This window comes from Venustampulla echinocandica, assembly GCF_003357145.1.
Source record: "Venustampulla echinocandica strain BP 5553 chromosome Unknown scaffold_3, whole genome shotgun sequence".
NCBI lineage: Eukaryota > Fungi > Ascomycota > Leotiomycetes > Helotiales > Pleuroascaceae > Venustampulla > Venustampulla echinocandica.
In genome coordinates this window covers 799175-815382 of record NW_022474208.1, presented here as the reverse complement: position 1 = coordinate 815382, position 16208 = coordinate 799175, and the positions used below count along the sequence as shown (strand labels likewise).

At 48.8% G+C, this 16208-nt stretch overlaps 7 protein-coding genes across 7 annotated transcripts; 2 read left to right on the top strand and 5 right to left on the bottom strand.

The window, feature by feature from the left end:
- Positions 1–4: 4 nt before the first annotated feature.
- Positions 5–1715, bottom strand: BP5553_05893 (uncharacterized protein; the record flags this gene model as incomplete). The annotated part of the gene is made up of 2 exons (XM_032014516.1): positions 5–663; positions 731–1715. The coding sequence occupies 2 exons, from the start codon at positions 1713–1715 to the stop codon at positions 5–7; spliced, it is 1644 nt and encodes a 547-aa protein (XP_031869197.1).
- A 72-nt stretch (positions 1716–1787) lies between these two features.
- On the bottom strand, positions 1788–2480 carry BP5553_05892 (uncharacterized protein; the record flags this gene model as incomplete). Its single annotated transcript, XM_032014515.1, has 3 exons — positions 1788–1969; positions 2017–2307; positions 2360–2480. The coding sequence occupies 3 exons, from the start codon at positions 2478–2480 to the stop codon at positions 1788–1790; spliced, it is 594 nt and encodes a 197-aa protein (XP_031869196.1).
- Positions 2481–3236: 756 nt separating this feature from the next.
- Positions 3237–4595, bottom strand: BP5553_05891 (uncharacterized protein; the record flags this gene model as incomplete). Its single annotated transcript, XM_032014514.1, has 6 exons — positions 3237–3326; positions 3387–3732; positions 3780–4114; positions 4233–4367; positions 4431–4474; positions 4526–4595. 6 exons carry the CDS (start codon positions 4593–4595, stop codon positions 3237–3239), a joined length of 1020 nt encoding a protein of 339 aa, XP_031869195.1.
- Positions 4596–5145: 550 nt separating this feature from the next.
- Positions 5146–6403, bottom strand: BP5553_05890 (Uncharacterized protein; the record flags this gene model as incomplete). Its single annotated transcript, XM_032014513.1, has 2 exons — positions 5146–5743; positions 5799–6403. The coding sequence occupies 2 exons, from the start codon at positions 6401–6403 to the stop codon at positions 5146–5148; spliced, it is 1203 nt and encodes a 400-aa protein (XP_031869194.1).
- Positions 6404–8021: 1618 nt separating this feature from the next.
- BP5553_05889 (Mannan endo-1,6-alpha-mannosidase) lies at positions 8022–9455 on the bottom strand (the record flags this gene model as incomplete). The annotated part of the gene is made up of 2 exons (XM_032014512.1): positions 8022–9292; positions 9362–9455. 2 exons carry the CDS (start codon positions 9453–9455, stop codon positions 8022–8024), a joined length of 1365 nt encoding a protein of 454 aa, XP_031869193.1.
- Positions 9456–10727: 1272 nt separating this feature from the next.
- Positions 10728–11522, top strand: BP5553_05888 (Uncharacterized protein; the record flags this gene model as incomplete). The annotated part of the gene is made up of 2 exons (XM_032014511.1): positions 10728–10850; positions 11373–11522. 2 exons carry the CDS (start codon positions 10728–10730, stop codon positions 11520–11522), a joined length of 273 nt encoding a protein of 90 aa, XP_031869192.1.
- Positions 11523–13184: 1662 nt separating this feature from the next.
- On the top strand, positions 13185–15945 carry BP5553_05887 (Carbamate kinase-like protein; the record flags this gene model as incomplete). Its single annotated transcript, XM_032014510.1, has 2 exons — positions 13185–15825; positions 15890–15945. The coding sequence occupies 2 exons, from the start codon at positions 13185–13187 to the stop codon at positions 15943–15945; spliced, it is 2697 nt and encodes an 898-aa protein (XP_031869191.1).
- Between the last annotated feature and the right edge of the window lie 263 nt (positions 15946–16208).

Here is a 16208-nt window from a genome sequence, read left to right as displayed (position 1 = left end):
TCCACTAAGCATGCCCGTGCCGTCCGTCCATCTCATATATAGGTCCCGAGGTTGCGCTCATGCCAGGGACCTCGTGGTACTGGTTTGGGCTTGGATGCCCATACTGCTGTTGGTTCGGTGGTAATTCTTGTGGGGGAAAGCCAGTTGGAGTGGCCATCTCCGCCCGGTTTGGCGTCATGGCCGCGTCAGGGTGCAATTCGGCCCTCACAGGCGCGGGTGGGGTCGGCATCTCACTGGCTTGCGTGCCAACATATGAATGCGTCTTCTCGCTCATAGGGCTTACTGGGGGATTCAGGGGGGTAGGTTTTCGCGCAATTGGAGCTGGAGGAGGAATATAGGTCGTCTGGTTATCAGGGAGCTCTGTTTTGCCGTAATCATAGCCTGGTGGTGGTGGTTGAGGTTGAGGTTGGAATCCTGGGTTAGGGTTCAGATTCATTGGGCGAGAGGGTTGGTTCCGCCGACGTTGCCGTCGGTATCGGAATATGAGGAAGAGAGCAGCGGCGATGAAGATCAGACCGCCAATCACACCGCCTGCGATAGCAGCGATGGGCACGGCTTTTGAGACTGTACGGTTGAAGTCTGAGTCGGACGAGCCAGCAGTACCTCCAGTCGCCGTCGATCTTCCTGAAGTCTTGCCTGCTGTGGCTGTTCTTCCACCAGTTACTGAGGCGTCTCGTCAGTAATTCCTCCTTCAATATTTGGATTATGCTGAAGAGCAAGAGCCACTTACCCGAAGCTGTTACGCCTTGTGGAGTTACCAACCCTTTACCGGCACTGCAGTAGAAATCGAATACCGCCAATGCGCTGGTAATATCTGCACTAGCTGTAGAACCACAGTAGGCTTTTACCTGGCTCGTAAGATCAGCGGACATCCCCTGGGAATTGTTGTCCTTCACACAAGCACATGATACCAGGGCCATAGGATCTATGGGACAAATACTCCTGGTTAGTGCTCCTACTTGATAGGAAACGCCCGATTTAGCACATGGAGCCAGTGACTCGAACTGAGGCAAGTCGGTAATATAGTAGCTGACACGTCCTGGAAGGTTGGAAGCCGATGGAAAGTTGCTCGTTGACGGCAGACCACAATAACCAGCAAACACGCCTAGCGCAGAGGTGATATCTTCGGTATGAGTTGAGCCACAGTAATACTTGACTTGGCTGTTGATAGATTGGCTCGCTGCGACCGAGTTCTGGTCCTTCGTACACGCACAGCTCTGGAGCCCCGACGCCTCCGCAGGACATTTACTCGCGCTAAGGTGTTGAACGGCATAGGAGATGGCTGAACCAGCGCAAGGCGCGAGGTCCATGTAGGCTGGCAGGTCGGTGATAAATTGAGAAACCGTGCTTCCACTTGCTTTCGTGGTTGGAGCTGCTGAGACGCTTCCCCCTTGATTGCAGTAGCCACTGAACACTGCGGATGCCGATGCGATATCTTCGGTGGCCGTCGAGGCACAGTAATACTTGACATTGCTGGTGATGCTCGCTAATACCACAGCCGAGTTCGAATCTTTCGTACAGGCGCAAGACACAAGTTGGGCGAGATCAGTCGGACATTTGCTCCCCGTCAGGCCTTCGACGACGTAGGAAACACCTGAAGCAGCGCATGGCGCAAGTGAACCAAAGGCAGGAAGGTCTGTGATGTGGGGATTCTCAGCAGCTGCTATAACTGCTGCAAGTCGTAGCACCCAAAAAAGAATGAGAAATCTTGCCATCGTGAAATCGCTGGACCGATATACAAGAGAAAAGCAGACAAAAGGACGAAGTCGGAGAGGGAAGTACAATGTTCAGCCTCTCGCCCACTCTATGCCACTCGGCAACCCATACTGCGCATCCTGGCCGTCAATTTCGAACGCACGCACCTTGGCGAGCAGCTGAAAACCACGATATGCCCCAGACGCGTTCCAATATCGCTTGAATGTGACGACCAGCCCAGAAAAGGAACGAAACGGGGTCAATGGCTTTGGGCCTAAACCGATCAGTCCATTGCCTGCCCTGCAAACCCGCCACAGCTACCAACGAAACGCCCAGGGGCAAAGACGAGAAGGCCAGTAGAAGACGGGATATTTATGGCCAGCAAATCATCGCCAGCAGCTACAAGTCGCAAGAGCGAACATGCAGAATCCCAAGCAAACTGGAGACACAGTCCGCATTCTGGATCACCCGCCATGTTATCGGCGGGGGTCATGATTGGGGATATTTGGGGAGAGTTAAGGTTCCCCTTCATGAGGTTGTACTTCGTCCCAAGTACTTTGGCCTTTGTCGTAAAAGTAAGCCTTGGGTAAAGCCAAGCAGATAGCGGGGGTTCTTCACCCCGACTTTAGGGGGCCATTGCTCTTTCATTCCCTCGGTAACTGACTGGTAACTTCAGTTGCTCCGCCCCCGCGGACAGTAGTGGGCAAGTCGCTTCTTGCTGCACTCCTTCGGGGTGCAGCCTGTAATTTGCGACTGGGCGACAAGAACCGCGGCTGAGAACGCATTTTGCTTGGTTGTCGTTCTCGTGCTGTTAAGGTGTGGCGCCGAGCTAAAAACAAATCCTATCCTGGAAGAGAGCACTGGTACGAAGGTACTTGGTACGTACGTAGGAGACACTCGACGCGCTACTCCCAAGCACGTTTTGGTTTCGAATCATCTGTTTACTCCGTACTCGACAAGTAAAGGCTCTTGTAATACTTCGGACGTAGGTACCTTTAGACCGATTGTTTTCAAGTTGGGCGGATCGATCGCATAATAACCTTAATTTGTACTTGGTGCAAGGTACGAAGCTAGGCTAAAGAGCACATGGAAGTCGGAAGTTGCTTACCCGCTCGTTGGGTCACGATTAGAGACGCCCTTGTTATTTGTTATTATCGCCGCCGCATGCATGGTCAAGCGTGGTTCCAATTGAGTGTCGCATTATTAGACGATCCAAATCTCGGAAGGCGACATATATTGCGGTGCCGTGGCCCCCTGGAACACAACCTACTATCATGGTGTTCCAACCTAAGCCGATTCAAGAATTCGTCGAAGGAGATAAGAGAAATGATCCTTTTATTGTGCTGGATTTCGCTGGGTATGGATAAACCACAGAACTTCCAACGCTGGTGTTCTTCAAACTTCGAAACCACCTGGGCACTCGTCTAATCGAGACGAAATGTTGCCCGTCACCGGATCCTGTATTCCGATAATTCTGAGTATCACACAATAGTGCGCAAACACTAGATTGGGAATCTCAGTTACTCGCCGATCGCCATTATTTAAATACCCTTTTCCATTCCCATTTCCGCCATCTCTATCTTCATCATATGCGTCAGTTTATCCTGGAATCCACGGAAGATTTCGATTGCCTAATTATCAGTCAATATTTTTCAATGCTAGGTAGCTGACGTTCTCAGCTGTGCATTTACATTGGCCAGCCTCGATTGTCCTTCGTTTGCCAACTTCAGCGTATTGGAACTTAGGAAAGCGTTGTGGTCGTCTGCAAAGCGTGGTAGAGAACGCGGGAGCCACCTTAATGGACCCTTAAATTCCCGAAAATCAAAAATTGATTTCAGATCGAGAGAAGTAACCGGCGCCGCAGCAAGCTCTTGAGCCAGTACTGGCGCCACCGTAATGTGGTTAACTCCAGCAAGTGCCATGATTTCGTATACCGATGTCAGGCTTGCTGCAAGCACCTGGGTTACTATGTTGTTCTCTTTGTAATACCTCTGGGCAGCCACGGAGAAGTCTAGGGATTTTTCGTCGTCGAATGATCTTCACGCGTTGTTAGAGGTTCGCTCCATATGGTTATGGAAACTCACTCTGGATCGAAGTGGACCACCAGTTCATTGACATAAGGCGCTATGTAGTGACACCCGACTTCACCAGCGAGGGATGCTTGTTCCAGGGTGAACACTGCGGTTGCTAGAGTTGTAATTCTTGTTGGTTCAAGTATGCGGCAAGCTTGAAGCCCTTCCCAAGTACTTGGTATGTTGATGCAAATCCGCTTAGTGTCAACATCCGGGTTTAGGATCTCGGAAACATGCACAATTCCTACAAATATCAGCCACCAAGGATCTCCATGAAGTGTATATCCCAATTTACTTCTCGCGTTATCGACCGTTGCAGCGGTATCATAGCAGAAATGAGGGTTCGTCTAGATATGGACATAGCCAGTAATATGGTCCAGGATCCGAAGCTGGAGCTTTATCATCTGGAACAGCCATGAGTTAGGAAACAAGGTTTCTTGATTCGTATAACGAGGTGAGGCCTACAATAATTTCAACTACGAGCTCTTCCCTAGGGACCGTTGGGTACAATGTAACAATCTCCTTGCTGGAAGCGAAACTAACGGCCTCTCGGATTGTCTTCTTGTGCTCAGGTTTATGAAGCTCAAGATAGGCAATGACCTAGAATCATCAAAATTGATCAGCATCGAGCTTCCTAAAGTGTGCCGAGTAGCGTCAACGGACCTGGTCCGACGTGCAATCCACGAATGAGCCAACGGTTTTTGGGACTGCCATTGGTAAGCAAAGCTCTTAATTCTGATCGACCTGTCGTTGGGTACCTTCGAGATCAATTGTGGCGCAAGCCACACTTGTGCGAGATTGCAACAACTGCAGCGGAGTTTGAGCCATGGCGTCTGTGGTTCTGACTGGTGTTTTGATAGTTGAAACTGCTCTGACTCAAATATTGATGCTTTCCAATGAATTAATCCCCAATAAATATCTTGGAGCATTAGAGAAGAACGAGATGTACTGTACAAGCTCTGGAAAGGAAAATAAGTAAGTGCTACTTGCACTCGACCGGTGGCTCCTTCCCTCGCCGTCTGGTCTGTTTCCTCAATGGGCCGCATAACCTGGCGAAGGTCACAGTATTCCATAAATCGTTTTTATTATCGTTAAGTATATCAGACCCAACAACACTATTTGTTGTTTCTGCTAGCCCTAAGACTTCAGAGTCAAAAGCTGGGGGGCTTGAAGGTTTTGGTTTTGCATACTCTTCCCAAACATCCATGAGGAATGTTCAATGGGACTAGCCTAGCAGCAATTGGAGGGGATTGGATACCCAATTCTCCATTGGACGTCTGCGGATATTGTTCCGTCGATGATTATGAATTTCACACAAATATTCGGGATTCCAGGCAAGCTAGCCAGCTTTTCCACCAGGCACCATTTTGAAAAAGCCTTATTTCCAATAGACAATCCCATCCATAAGTCTCCTGGCAGTTCTGAAGACCGTAGCATGTGCCAAATGGCCACGCTCGTCAAACTCAGCACCCACCATAATCTTCCCTGTTGGATGGCCCAGAGTAATTCCATTTGGATCAACACGCCCGCTTGAGACGCATCGTTTCACGGTTGAGCCTTCGATGTTTGCAGCAGCAGCAACAGCCAATGCAACAGTGATAGGAATAGCACGATGTGGTTGACCTACAGATAGAGCCCTTACTACCAGGTCAGTAACACCTTCATCGACAAGTTCGCCAGATAGTAGGGTATGGGCTTTTGGCTTTGAGACCATTGCGATCTTAGGGATAGAACCTGGAGTAGACGCTTCGTCATTACTCAGTCCCATTGCTACTGATGCTTGCCGTCGGATTGATTCAAGTCTCAACAGAAGCGAAGGATGTGCATCAAATTCATCAGGGAGAATGATTCCTTCGATGTCGTCGAAAGCCTCAATAAACACGCAAGGGTTTCCGGCATCGATGCAGGTTGCCTTTACGCCATCGAAAACATCTGCAACATTTCCAGTCGGTAGGAGTTTGCCGGTCTTTGAGCCTCTACATCCAATTAGCTCTGCATTCCCCTTTAACACAAAATATTTGGGATCCTAACGCAGGGTTAATGAAAGCCAATTCAATCTTGGCAGCCAGTCCAGAAACCCCATCGATAGCAAAGTCACCATTCGCAACCGCTTCCCCTGCCACCACCGGGAATGTAGAGTGTATGAGCTTCCCCGTATTGGTGTTATGTATCCGGATCGTTGCCTGGCCATTTCCACATTCCACCATCCCATTGTCAACCGCGAACGGCCCAATCGCACTTGTCATATTCCCGCAGTTACTGGAATAATCCACATCGGGATCTTTAACCCCAATCGCCGCGAATGTGTAATCGACATCGGCATCAGGATGTGCTGATGGACCAACGACGCAAACCTTCGAGAGGCTAGAGATCCCTCCACCTAAACCATCAAGCTGTCTACCGTTGGGGTCCGGCGATCCAATTGCCCCTCGGAAAATTGAACCCCATTCTGTGCGGTCTTTCGGGAGATCTTGCTGTCGAAATATGATTGCTCGAGACGTCCCGCCGCGGTAGTATGCTGCTGGTAGTCGGTTCTGTGGGCGGGGAGACGTTGATGCGTTTCTCGCCGACGAGGCTTGGATGATCAAAGGCAGCGGGCGGTGCCGTCGCGTTAAACTCAGAAATATTCTAGTCATGGTCTAAATTCGGCGGGTATTATCACTTGCATAACTTAATAGGGCGGGAGGAGTGCGCGATGGTCTTCGGCATGGCAGCTGGCGGTTTTGATTGTGGGGTTGATACTTGTAGGAACAATATGTTTGGGAGTAGACGAGAAGGCGAAGAACTGGCTGGTGCAACATTCCAACAAATGTTATCATTGCACAAATAGAAAATCATACTCTCCCCCCCCCCTAATTACTTGTAATAGTGGGCCCCCTGTCCTCCCATACAAAATAGCCCTACGGCCAGGGGGCCCACTATTACAAGTAATTAGGGGGGGGGGAGAGTAACTTACCTAGCTTATCATATCCCATCTTGGGCAAGTAAATTAGGATATCTAAAAAATACATTATTCTTTTCGTACCTAGATAGGTAAGGAATGACAATGCCTCGGCTGCTCCCGCTGGGTGGAATTCTGCCAAGTCAACTGCGGTACAGAGTATTTTGTATGTCTTGGACGACCAGGCACGGCTTCAATTGAGTATCGCATTGGATGGTCTAAATCTCGGAAGGCTAGCCTATATCTTTCTGTTCGCCCAGCTAAGAGTCCTGACCTTGCTCAAGATTAAAAAGGCGATTGCCAGCTATTTACATTCTTATATACAGATTCGAACGTTGCTCCAGCCTCCAGCTCAACTTAGGGTGCCTCGAGCGGCGCCCGGTCCTACATGTTAATAGACCTCCACATTTCCTAGCTGCGGAACATCACCCAATATCATGGTATAAAACTTTTAAAGTATTACCAAGCTGCTCATCCCAATTCTAACCCGGTTGAATTGGAGCCTGCTCGTCAAGGTCCTCGATAAGAGGTAAGACGATCTCATGGCGAATCTAGTAATTTGTGCTCAAAAGTGCAGCAGGAGCTTTTAAGCCGCTAGCCTTAGGCTCGCAGTGTCAACAACTTGAGGGTCCGGCACTAAATTATTGTAGATTTGAAACCGAATGTCCAAGTTCAAAAATTCAAGAAAGAGACAGCGGTTGTTCCTTGACTCGTGTGCCCATTATGTGCCTTATCCCTGGCCTAGACGAATGTGCCAGAGGAGGTCCAGCACAGATCGACGATTAGATCGTGTTGCGAGTTGTACTGGGACAACTGTCTCGGTGTATGTCATTGGAGCAACGTCTTGTGTCGATTAATACGGCGGATAGAAGTGTCAGAGTCCGATAATGTGTCGACTAGTAAAATTTGAGTAGGATATCGTTACAAGACCTAGTAGTTTTTATATCCTTTTCCCTAATATATTTTTATTGCAGTTTGGCCTACCCTAAATTGAGTCGTCGCTAACCTTTCTCAGCTCAGGCTAACGGTGGGCGATTTGGTGTCGGACAAAATTTCTATACGTACCTATTATAATATCTTTGAACTTTATATTAGATTATAATTTACATCTATCGATTCTAGAATTTTAGGCTATATATACATATAAAATGGTCCGATGATAAACCCATGCTTGAGAAAACCGACGAACTTAACGCCTTTGATTCCAAACCCGTCGAATATGTATAGTATACCCATTTACAACACCCTAGCCCTCCAACTTGAAATATCCGCCAATGCGCCAGAGATAAGATATACAAAATTTCCTCTTGCAGCTAGTCAACAATCATCCATGACAGGGTCCCGATTAGCCAGAGCAATACGACCGCCGTAAGAACTCCGGCGCCCACTTTATCGCCATGTGTAGGTGGTTCGATTTTATCTTGAGCCCGATCGTTGGGTCCTGAACCGGCAGCACTATTTCCTTGACTTGTGCCCCCCGTGGAATTCGTGACCGGTCCGCGTACCTGAGCGATCAAATTACTTTGGATAACCTCCAAAGCCGCCATTTCTTGGCCCACACCATAACTTCCATCCCATGTTGTGTTCATGGTCCATCTCATACCACAAGTCCTGCCATTGTCGCCTCCGCAGCACTGCTCTGCGGCGGCCTGAGCACTTGGTCGAAGTCTAGCCATAACAGCGTCGTAAGTAAATGGGGCCATTTTTGTGGTCGCGGCCATCCAGCGGGACAGGTATGCCTTGAAGGATTTCTGATCTGTGTTGCACTTCCCATTGTTTTCGCACGCAACTTCAACCATGATATCTTCCGGGGTGAAGAAAATGGCGGTAGCATTAAGGAGGCTCTCCACTCGTTGTCCCCAAACTGTGGAGCCGTTGGTGTAGTTGTACATCGTGGCAGCACCGAGAAGCATTGCCCCTGCATTATAGGTCCATTGAAGGTGGTTGATATTTGAGCAGTTGATGTTGCTGTCAGATCCGTCGTAGATGTAATAATTGGTGTCGATCAGCTTGGTACTAGCCATCCAGTCCCAAGTCTGATCAGCCCAATGTGCGTATGTATCGTTACCAGTATATTTTGCGAGCCGGGCGCCAAGATTAAAGAAACACCCATTGGATATCGAATTCTTGTAATTGTATCCGTTATTAAATGGGTATATTTGCCAACGGAGCCCACCACCACAAGAAGAGGTATCCCAACGGGCTGCCTGTGTGTTGAAAACAGCCTGAGCAAGGGCGAGCCATTGAGGTTGGTTTGCAGGAGGATTCGGAAAATTAAGCTCTGCGGCAGACATAGCTGCAATTCCCCAAAAGGCTTGGTCATCGTTACCTTCGGTTTTGGTTTGATTAGGCGGCATATAGCTCTCACTAGGACCAACTTGGAAGAGAAGAGCCTGTGTTGTAACCATGTTATATGTAGGATCGCCAGTGTAGTACCAATAATCGACCAGAGCTCCAAACATCGCGCCTGCTTCCCACCAATAGTACGGAGGAGGGAGATTCCCGGGAATTTGGCCCGTTTGGTTGCCATTGTAATATAGCATCATGTCATACGCGATCGTGCTTGCTGCTGACTTTATCGAATCTATAAGAAGGTCAGTGGGAGAGACGCTCCGAGAACGCGCGAAGATCCAAGAACACTCCTATAACTTACCATGGGAATTCAAATCGACATCTAAAGATTGTACGATGCGGGGCTTAGTTATTAATGTTGTGACTATAATAGCCAATGGCTTTGAAAACTTCATCTCGGGACTATGGCGATGCGATAATAGACTGTACAGAGAGGCAGATATCTCGAAAATGGTTCCTGGACCGGTCCAAGTATTGGCGGGAAGAAGTATAAAATATATTAAAGTTAATTACTGACTTCCGTCTTGTTGAGCTCCAGAGACGTGGGCAGCTATTTTCAATTGCTTGATTGCCGCAAGCAGCGTATGATATAAGCTGACGCTTTCGGTAAGACGTCACCAATGCCGATTCAAGTGGTACGAGTGAAAGTATCTTAGCTTCCCCAACAAAAAAGCGAATGCAATGCAAGAGAAGAATATTAAGGGGATTGGCGTTAAAGAGGAATATTAGAAGGATGAGAATGAATAGTATGGTCTGTTCGTGTTGGTGAAGTGTGGAGTGGGTGCGGGAACGAACTGGACTAAAATGCCAGATGACGATACAGGCTCGGAAACTTGGAAAAAAGCTTCCGAGACAAAGAAAGACGCGTAACAGCTAGGAAACAATTTCAATTGCAAAGTTTGAACTTAGGAATCGAAGATCAAGAGACACTTACCATACGATGCACTATCACCGATGCCATGGCCGAGCGCGTGTGAAGAAACTTACAGACAGTGGCAAGACACGCTCACTACGAGGGAAGATACAAGAAAGGATGACAAGTCTCCTTGGAGGCGAGCTACTTCTTCCTGGGACGTCAAAACCAGCGGGAATCCGTGATATAACAGCGTGCAGAGCGATGCATATTTATATCTGCCAGTGAAGACTCCGGCAACAATGAATGGAGGCAAAACAAACCAGCGCTGGAGAAAGAGAAAGCACAGCCACACCTAGTGCCGATTGCGAGTACCATGTGATCCTGTGAGGTGGCTGGTGTGGCAACGTTTGTGATTGCGTATGCCTTTGTTCCTCTATAGCAAGACCTAATAATAGACTTTCTTGTGAAAAGTAAAGTAGAGTAAAGAAGAGGAAAATATCGCCCCAGCAATCTTAGGAATCTCTTCATCTTCATACTGCCCAAATACCGATCAATTAACGGCCTTGTCACGCTCAGCTTCCCGTTGTCTCCAGAGTGTTTCCCGTGTGTCTCGCCTCTAGTCTCGCTTCTTGGCCTTCCAAATCACCTCCCATCGATCTGTCAACCCGACAACTCACTTCCCATCAACACCAACATCAACATCCCCCTTCAACCCCACGATCTGCATCTTCACACACACCTGTACATACCGCTCTGAACGCGACAGCCACTCTTTACGCCCATTCGATACTAAGTCTTTCATACGATCACAATGGCCGACTCTCGCGAACCTCAATATGATCCCTACATTCCAAGTGGACAGCAGCCTGCTGGAGGAGCAGGTGCAGCACCAGCACAAGGACAGGGAACCCAAAGAACAGCAGCACTACAAGCAGTAAGTGTTATATCATTCTGAAATGAGAGAACTGTCGTCGTTGGCCTTCTCGTCACCTCCGCCGGGGGGTTACGGATCCGGTGCGGCCGACTTTCGCCCTTTGCCCCATCCACGAACGCATGCGAATCGCATCATAGTCGCCGAACCGTATCAGTCTGGACAGCTATAGAGACAGAATCACGATATTTCCATGCTGCACGAACGCGATGTTTTGTTTCGAACTATAGGTGCTATGGAATTGCCTCTGATTGCGCCAACGACGACAAGTGACACGAAGCTATTACGGTATCACGATAGTTTCCGACGCACAATTCAGGGAGATCGGCCAAAGTACTCGATGCATGGCCGAACGAACGACAACATTCAGGGAACCGCTGCAAAACCGGGCCCGACATCCTTTCAGAGCCCCGAGACCCCAAGGCTGGAGCTTGCAAAACGATCACGCTTCCCTCGGCCAAGAGGATACCAAACTGGGTGGATCAAGCAGCAGCAGAAAGCTTGCTAACATATTCCTCTCTTTAGCAAATCGATGACACAGTTGGTGTGATGCGCGAAAATATCAACAAAGTCTCGCAACGTGGCGAGCGTCTCGATTCCCTCCAAGACAAGACCGACAACCTCGCTGTATCAGCGCAGGGTTTCCGTCGGGGGGCTAACAGAGTTCGAAAGTAAGAATCCCTAATTACTATTGCAAAGTGGACTTGCGTACCTCTTTACCCTTTTGCGTGACATCCACCTACTCATGAATCTCGCTGACATGTTATTTTAGACAGATGTGGTGGAAGGGCAAGTCACTCGGGCCACTCGAGAGGTATAATAGTTGCTAACGATCCTGCAGACATGAAGATGAGAATGTGCTTGATTATCGGTGTGATCATTTTGCTCATCGTGATCATTGTCCCAGCAGGTGAGCAAGCAACCAACGTAGGAGATGAGAATATATTAACCGTTCCATAGCTGTACTCGGCGGTAAATAGAAATCGGTGGTGTATGCCGGGAAAAGCGGTCTCAAGAGGGTCGTGGAGACTATAATGAACTTTGTGTTTACATCATGAAGTGAGAGCGCTGGGATTTTGATCCTATCTGCATGCAACACTCGCTGGCCACGAGAAAGCTGATCAACGGATGGTTAGCGATCAGGAGTTTCCTTTGATTTTTGCGTCGGTTTCGTTTCCTCGGTGGGCGTCTCTTACATACCGTTGACGAGGAGCTGGCAGGCTTTCACGCTGTAACGTGGGCTGCCAGCAAGCACTCAACACAACGGGGGTCTGTAACATGTAGGATTGAATGGAAGGAATAATGGAGACACCATGACAGTGCACTCACTGTTGTAAAGTGACTATAATCAGTCTATACTTGTAGTGTACGACTAATTACTTCCTTGCGGAATGTGGCTTACCCTGTTACCCAAAGTTATACTTCATAAAGAGAGACTACTCAACCACTCTAGTCTCGCCCCTCAAGGTTTATATATCAGAGGATAGTAATATGGGGCCTTAAGTCTCACTGGCACTGACAAGGCCTCGACTGACAATAACCCCACTTGACGGAATTGACATTGCATGGACTGACAATGCATCTCTACTCCTCCATAAGCCGCCATGCAAGGCCCAACCCAAAATCCTGTAGCATCGCATAATACCAGTACGGCAATACGTACTATGTACTACATACCTAGGTAGGTAGTACAGACTCTTTACCTTATTAACGGACATCTCTCTCAGTTACATGCAGATTTCAAGCATAGCAGTGCGATTGCGGAAGGCCTTCACCCTCGCGAGTAGCCCAAAACAGCAAGAAAACAGCAAATCTCTTGCTTTATTATACTAAGTTACCATAACCTCTGGCAAAATTCAGTGGCTGGCCAAGTTTTTCATGGTTTTTCTGGCAAGTGGCGGAACCGCAACAAGTCCCACTGCCAGGGTCCGGCCAATAGCGCCGACCATCGGACAACGGTGACTCCACACTAAAAGGTTTAAGGGCAACCGGAATATCAATATCTGAACAAGAGCCTCGACTCAGGTCTGTGAACATCCATTGAAACTCTTTTCAGGTATGATACCGCCTCTGCATGTTTGCTAGTTCCCATGGCTCGCTTGCCTTGCAATTGAATGAACAATCTAGAGGTTCTTGAGCTACACTGACAGGCCTTATCATCCTAGTTTGCCCCGTTTTCGAGTTTTTGTCCCCCGCCATTCTCATGCGATAACGACACGCAAATTCCTGCTTGGGAACGTTTGCGATTTCTTCTTGCTCTGCGGGAGGTGGTGGAAGAGAAGAGTCTTCATACTTCTGCCGTCTAATCTCCGCTCCAACACCTACACGACCCTCACGATGCTAGCCCTTCGTTCCACGGCCGGGGCAGTGGCCAGAAGAGCCCGTACCACCGCCGGTCGCTTTCCCTCATCTTCTGCCCGCACACTGCCAAAGGCTGCTGCTTCTGTAGCTCTCACGCATAGACGGGCTTATTCAACTCCTTCTACAGACAACTTCCATACGCGGTCAACAGTTGTCCAGCTGCTCAGCAACATAGGGTCGAAGCGGGAGGTTCAACAATACCTATCCCACTTCACATCCGTTTCCTCTCAACAGTTCGCCGTCATTAAAGTTGGCGGAGCTATTATTACCGAGCATCTCGAATCCCTCACTTCTGCTCTCGCCTTCCTTAACCATGTCGGACTCTTCCCTGTCGTCGTACATGGTGCTGGCCCACAACTCAACAAACTTCTAGAGGATGCAGGCGTTGAGCCCCAATTCGAGGAGGGAATCAGGGTTACAGATGGCAAAACCTTAGCAGTGGCGAGGAAGCTCTTCCTGGAGGAGAACCTGAAACTAGTAGAGAAGTTGGAGGAGATGGGTGTTCGGGCCCGGCCAATTACATCAGGTGTTTTCAGTGCAGACTATCTGGATAAGGAGAAATATAATCTGGTTGGCAAGATCAATCAGGTCAACAAGGACCCAATCCAGGCTGCGATTAATGCAGGGTGTTTGCCGATCCTGACATCAATGGCAGAGACGCCTGATGGCCAGGTCCTGAATGTCAACGCAGACGTTGCGGCAGGAGAGCTTGCGCGTGCACTTCAGCCACTCAAGATTGTCTACCTTTCTGAGAAGGGCGGCCTGTTCAACGCCGACACCAATGAAAAAATCTCTGCCATCAACCTGGATGAGGAATATGAGACTTTGATGTCGCAATGGTGGTGCAGATATGGCACAAGATTAAAGATCAAGGAGATCAAAGACCTACTCGATGGACTCCCAAGAACAACCAGTGTGGCCATCATCCACCCGGCAGATCTCCAGAAGGAACTGTTTACCGATAGTGGTGCGGGAACACTTATTCGACGAGGGAACAAGCTGTCGACTGCTTCGACCATCTCCGACTTTGAGGACCTGCAGAAGCTCAAGGATGTCCTTGTTAGAGACCGCGAGGGCTTAGATGCTAGAGCGACCGTTGACAGATATGTGGAAGGCCTGAAGTCACGGGAATTCAAGGCATACTTTGACGAGCCTCTAGATGCCCTAGCCATTGTTCTGCCTCCTTCGTCATCATCATCCCTTGCCAACCTAGCTGCTTTCACAATTACCAAGTCTGGCTGGCTTACAAATGTTGCCGATAACGTCTTTGCATCAATCAAGAAGGACCACCCAAAACTCGTCTGGACTGTCAAGGAGGACGACGAAAATCTGACTTGGTTCTTTGACAAGGCTGATGGCAGCCTTTCAAAAGATGGCGAGGTCATGTTCTGGTATGGGATCGAAAACGGTGATGAAGTCAAGGAGCTAATGACTGAGTTCACGAGACACGGCCGGTCAATGCTTGGCGATGCCAATCTTGAGGCACGACTTCACCGTGCTGCCCAGGCGGCATCCAATGGACTGAGTGCTTCGGCGAAGCAACATAATGCACCAAAGACGCAACAGGCACGAGCCTTCTCTACCTCTACACGCCGCCCAGTTTCAAAGAGCTCGCAGAGAATTATTTCCCGGCAATTTGCTTCATCATCGCGTGGCTATGCAACTACTACCAATCCCAATCCTCCTTTTGGCCAGAAGAACTCCTCAAATACCCAGCCAGCAAAGGTTGCCTTGATCGGTGCCCGAGGATACACCGGACAAGCTCTCATCAGCCTCCTTAACTCTCACCCGAACATGGACCTCCGCCATGTATCGTCGCGTGAGCTTGCAGGCCAAAAGCTCAAGGGCTATGACAAGCGGGACATCACGTACGAGAACCTCACACCTGAAGATGTCCGTCGCATGGAAGACAAGGGCGAGATTGACTGCTGGGTTATGGCGCTCCCCAACGGCGTCTGCAAGCCTTTCGTCGATGCCGTTGAAGCAGGCAACGGCAAGCAAAACAGCGTGATTGTTGATCTCTCGGCCGACTATCGATTCGACAGTAAATGGACCTATGGTCTTCCAGAACTTGTCACCAGATCTGATATTGCAAAAGCCACTCGCATCTCCAACCCAGGATGCTATGCTACTGCCGCACAACTTGGCATCGCGCCTCTAGTACCGTTCCTTTCCGGACAGCCTACTATTTTCGGAGTATCTGGTTACTCTGGGGCGGGAACCAAGCCAAGTCCTAAGAATGATATTGAGAATCTTAAGAACAACATCATCCCCTACAGCTTGACAGACCACATCCACGAGCGTGAGATCAGCACCCAACTTGGTGCCGAAGTAGCGTTCATCCCCCACGTTGCCGTGTGGTTCCAAGGCATCCATCACACCATCAGCATCCCATTGAAGGAGACCATGACAAGTAGAGATATTCGTCAGCTATACCAAGAGCGGTATGCAGGCGAGAAGCTGGTGAAGATCTCTGGTGAGCCCCCGAGCGTGAAGAATATTAGTGGCAAGCACGGCGTCGAGATTGGTGGATTTGGAGTGCATAGCAGCGGGAAGAGAGTAGTGGTATGTGCTACCATCGACAATCTGCTGAAGGGTGCAGCAACACAATGTTTGCGTAAGTCTATTTTCCATTCCAAAGTCGTTCTCAGCAGCGCAGACGAAACTAACTTTATGGGCAGAAAATATGAATCTCTCACTTGGATTTGCTGAGTACGAGGGAATCCCGCTAGACTAGAGGGATAATTAGGGGACGTATTGAATCTTGTTGTTTTTGAGAGTTGCGGAGTGGATAGGACTACGTATGGCGATCGGAATGTATATATTTTTGTTATGGATGTTAGAATTTGGACATAGGAAACCGCGAAGCTATTCTTGATTGTTCCATTTCGAGTCTTCTGAAGAACATGCAGCCTTGTGAATTAATCTTCTAAATCCCTGGGCTAGTAAAGGAACCCCAGTAGCATATATTGTCGATACTTGCACCTTAATAATAAATGA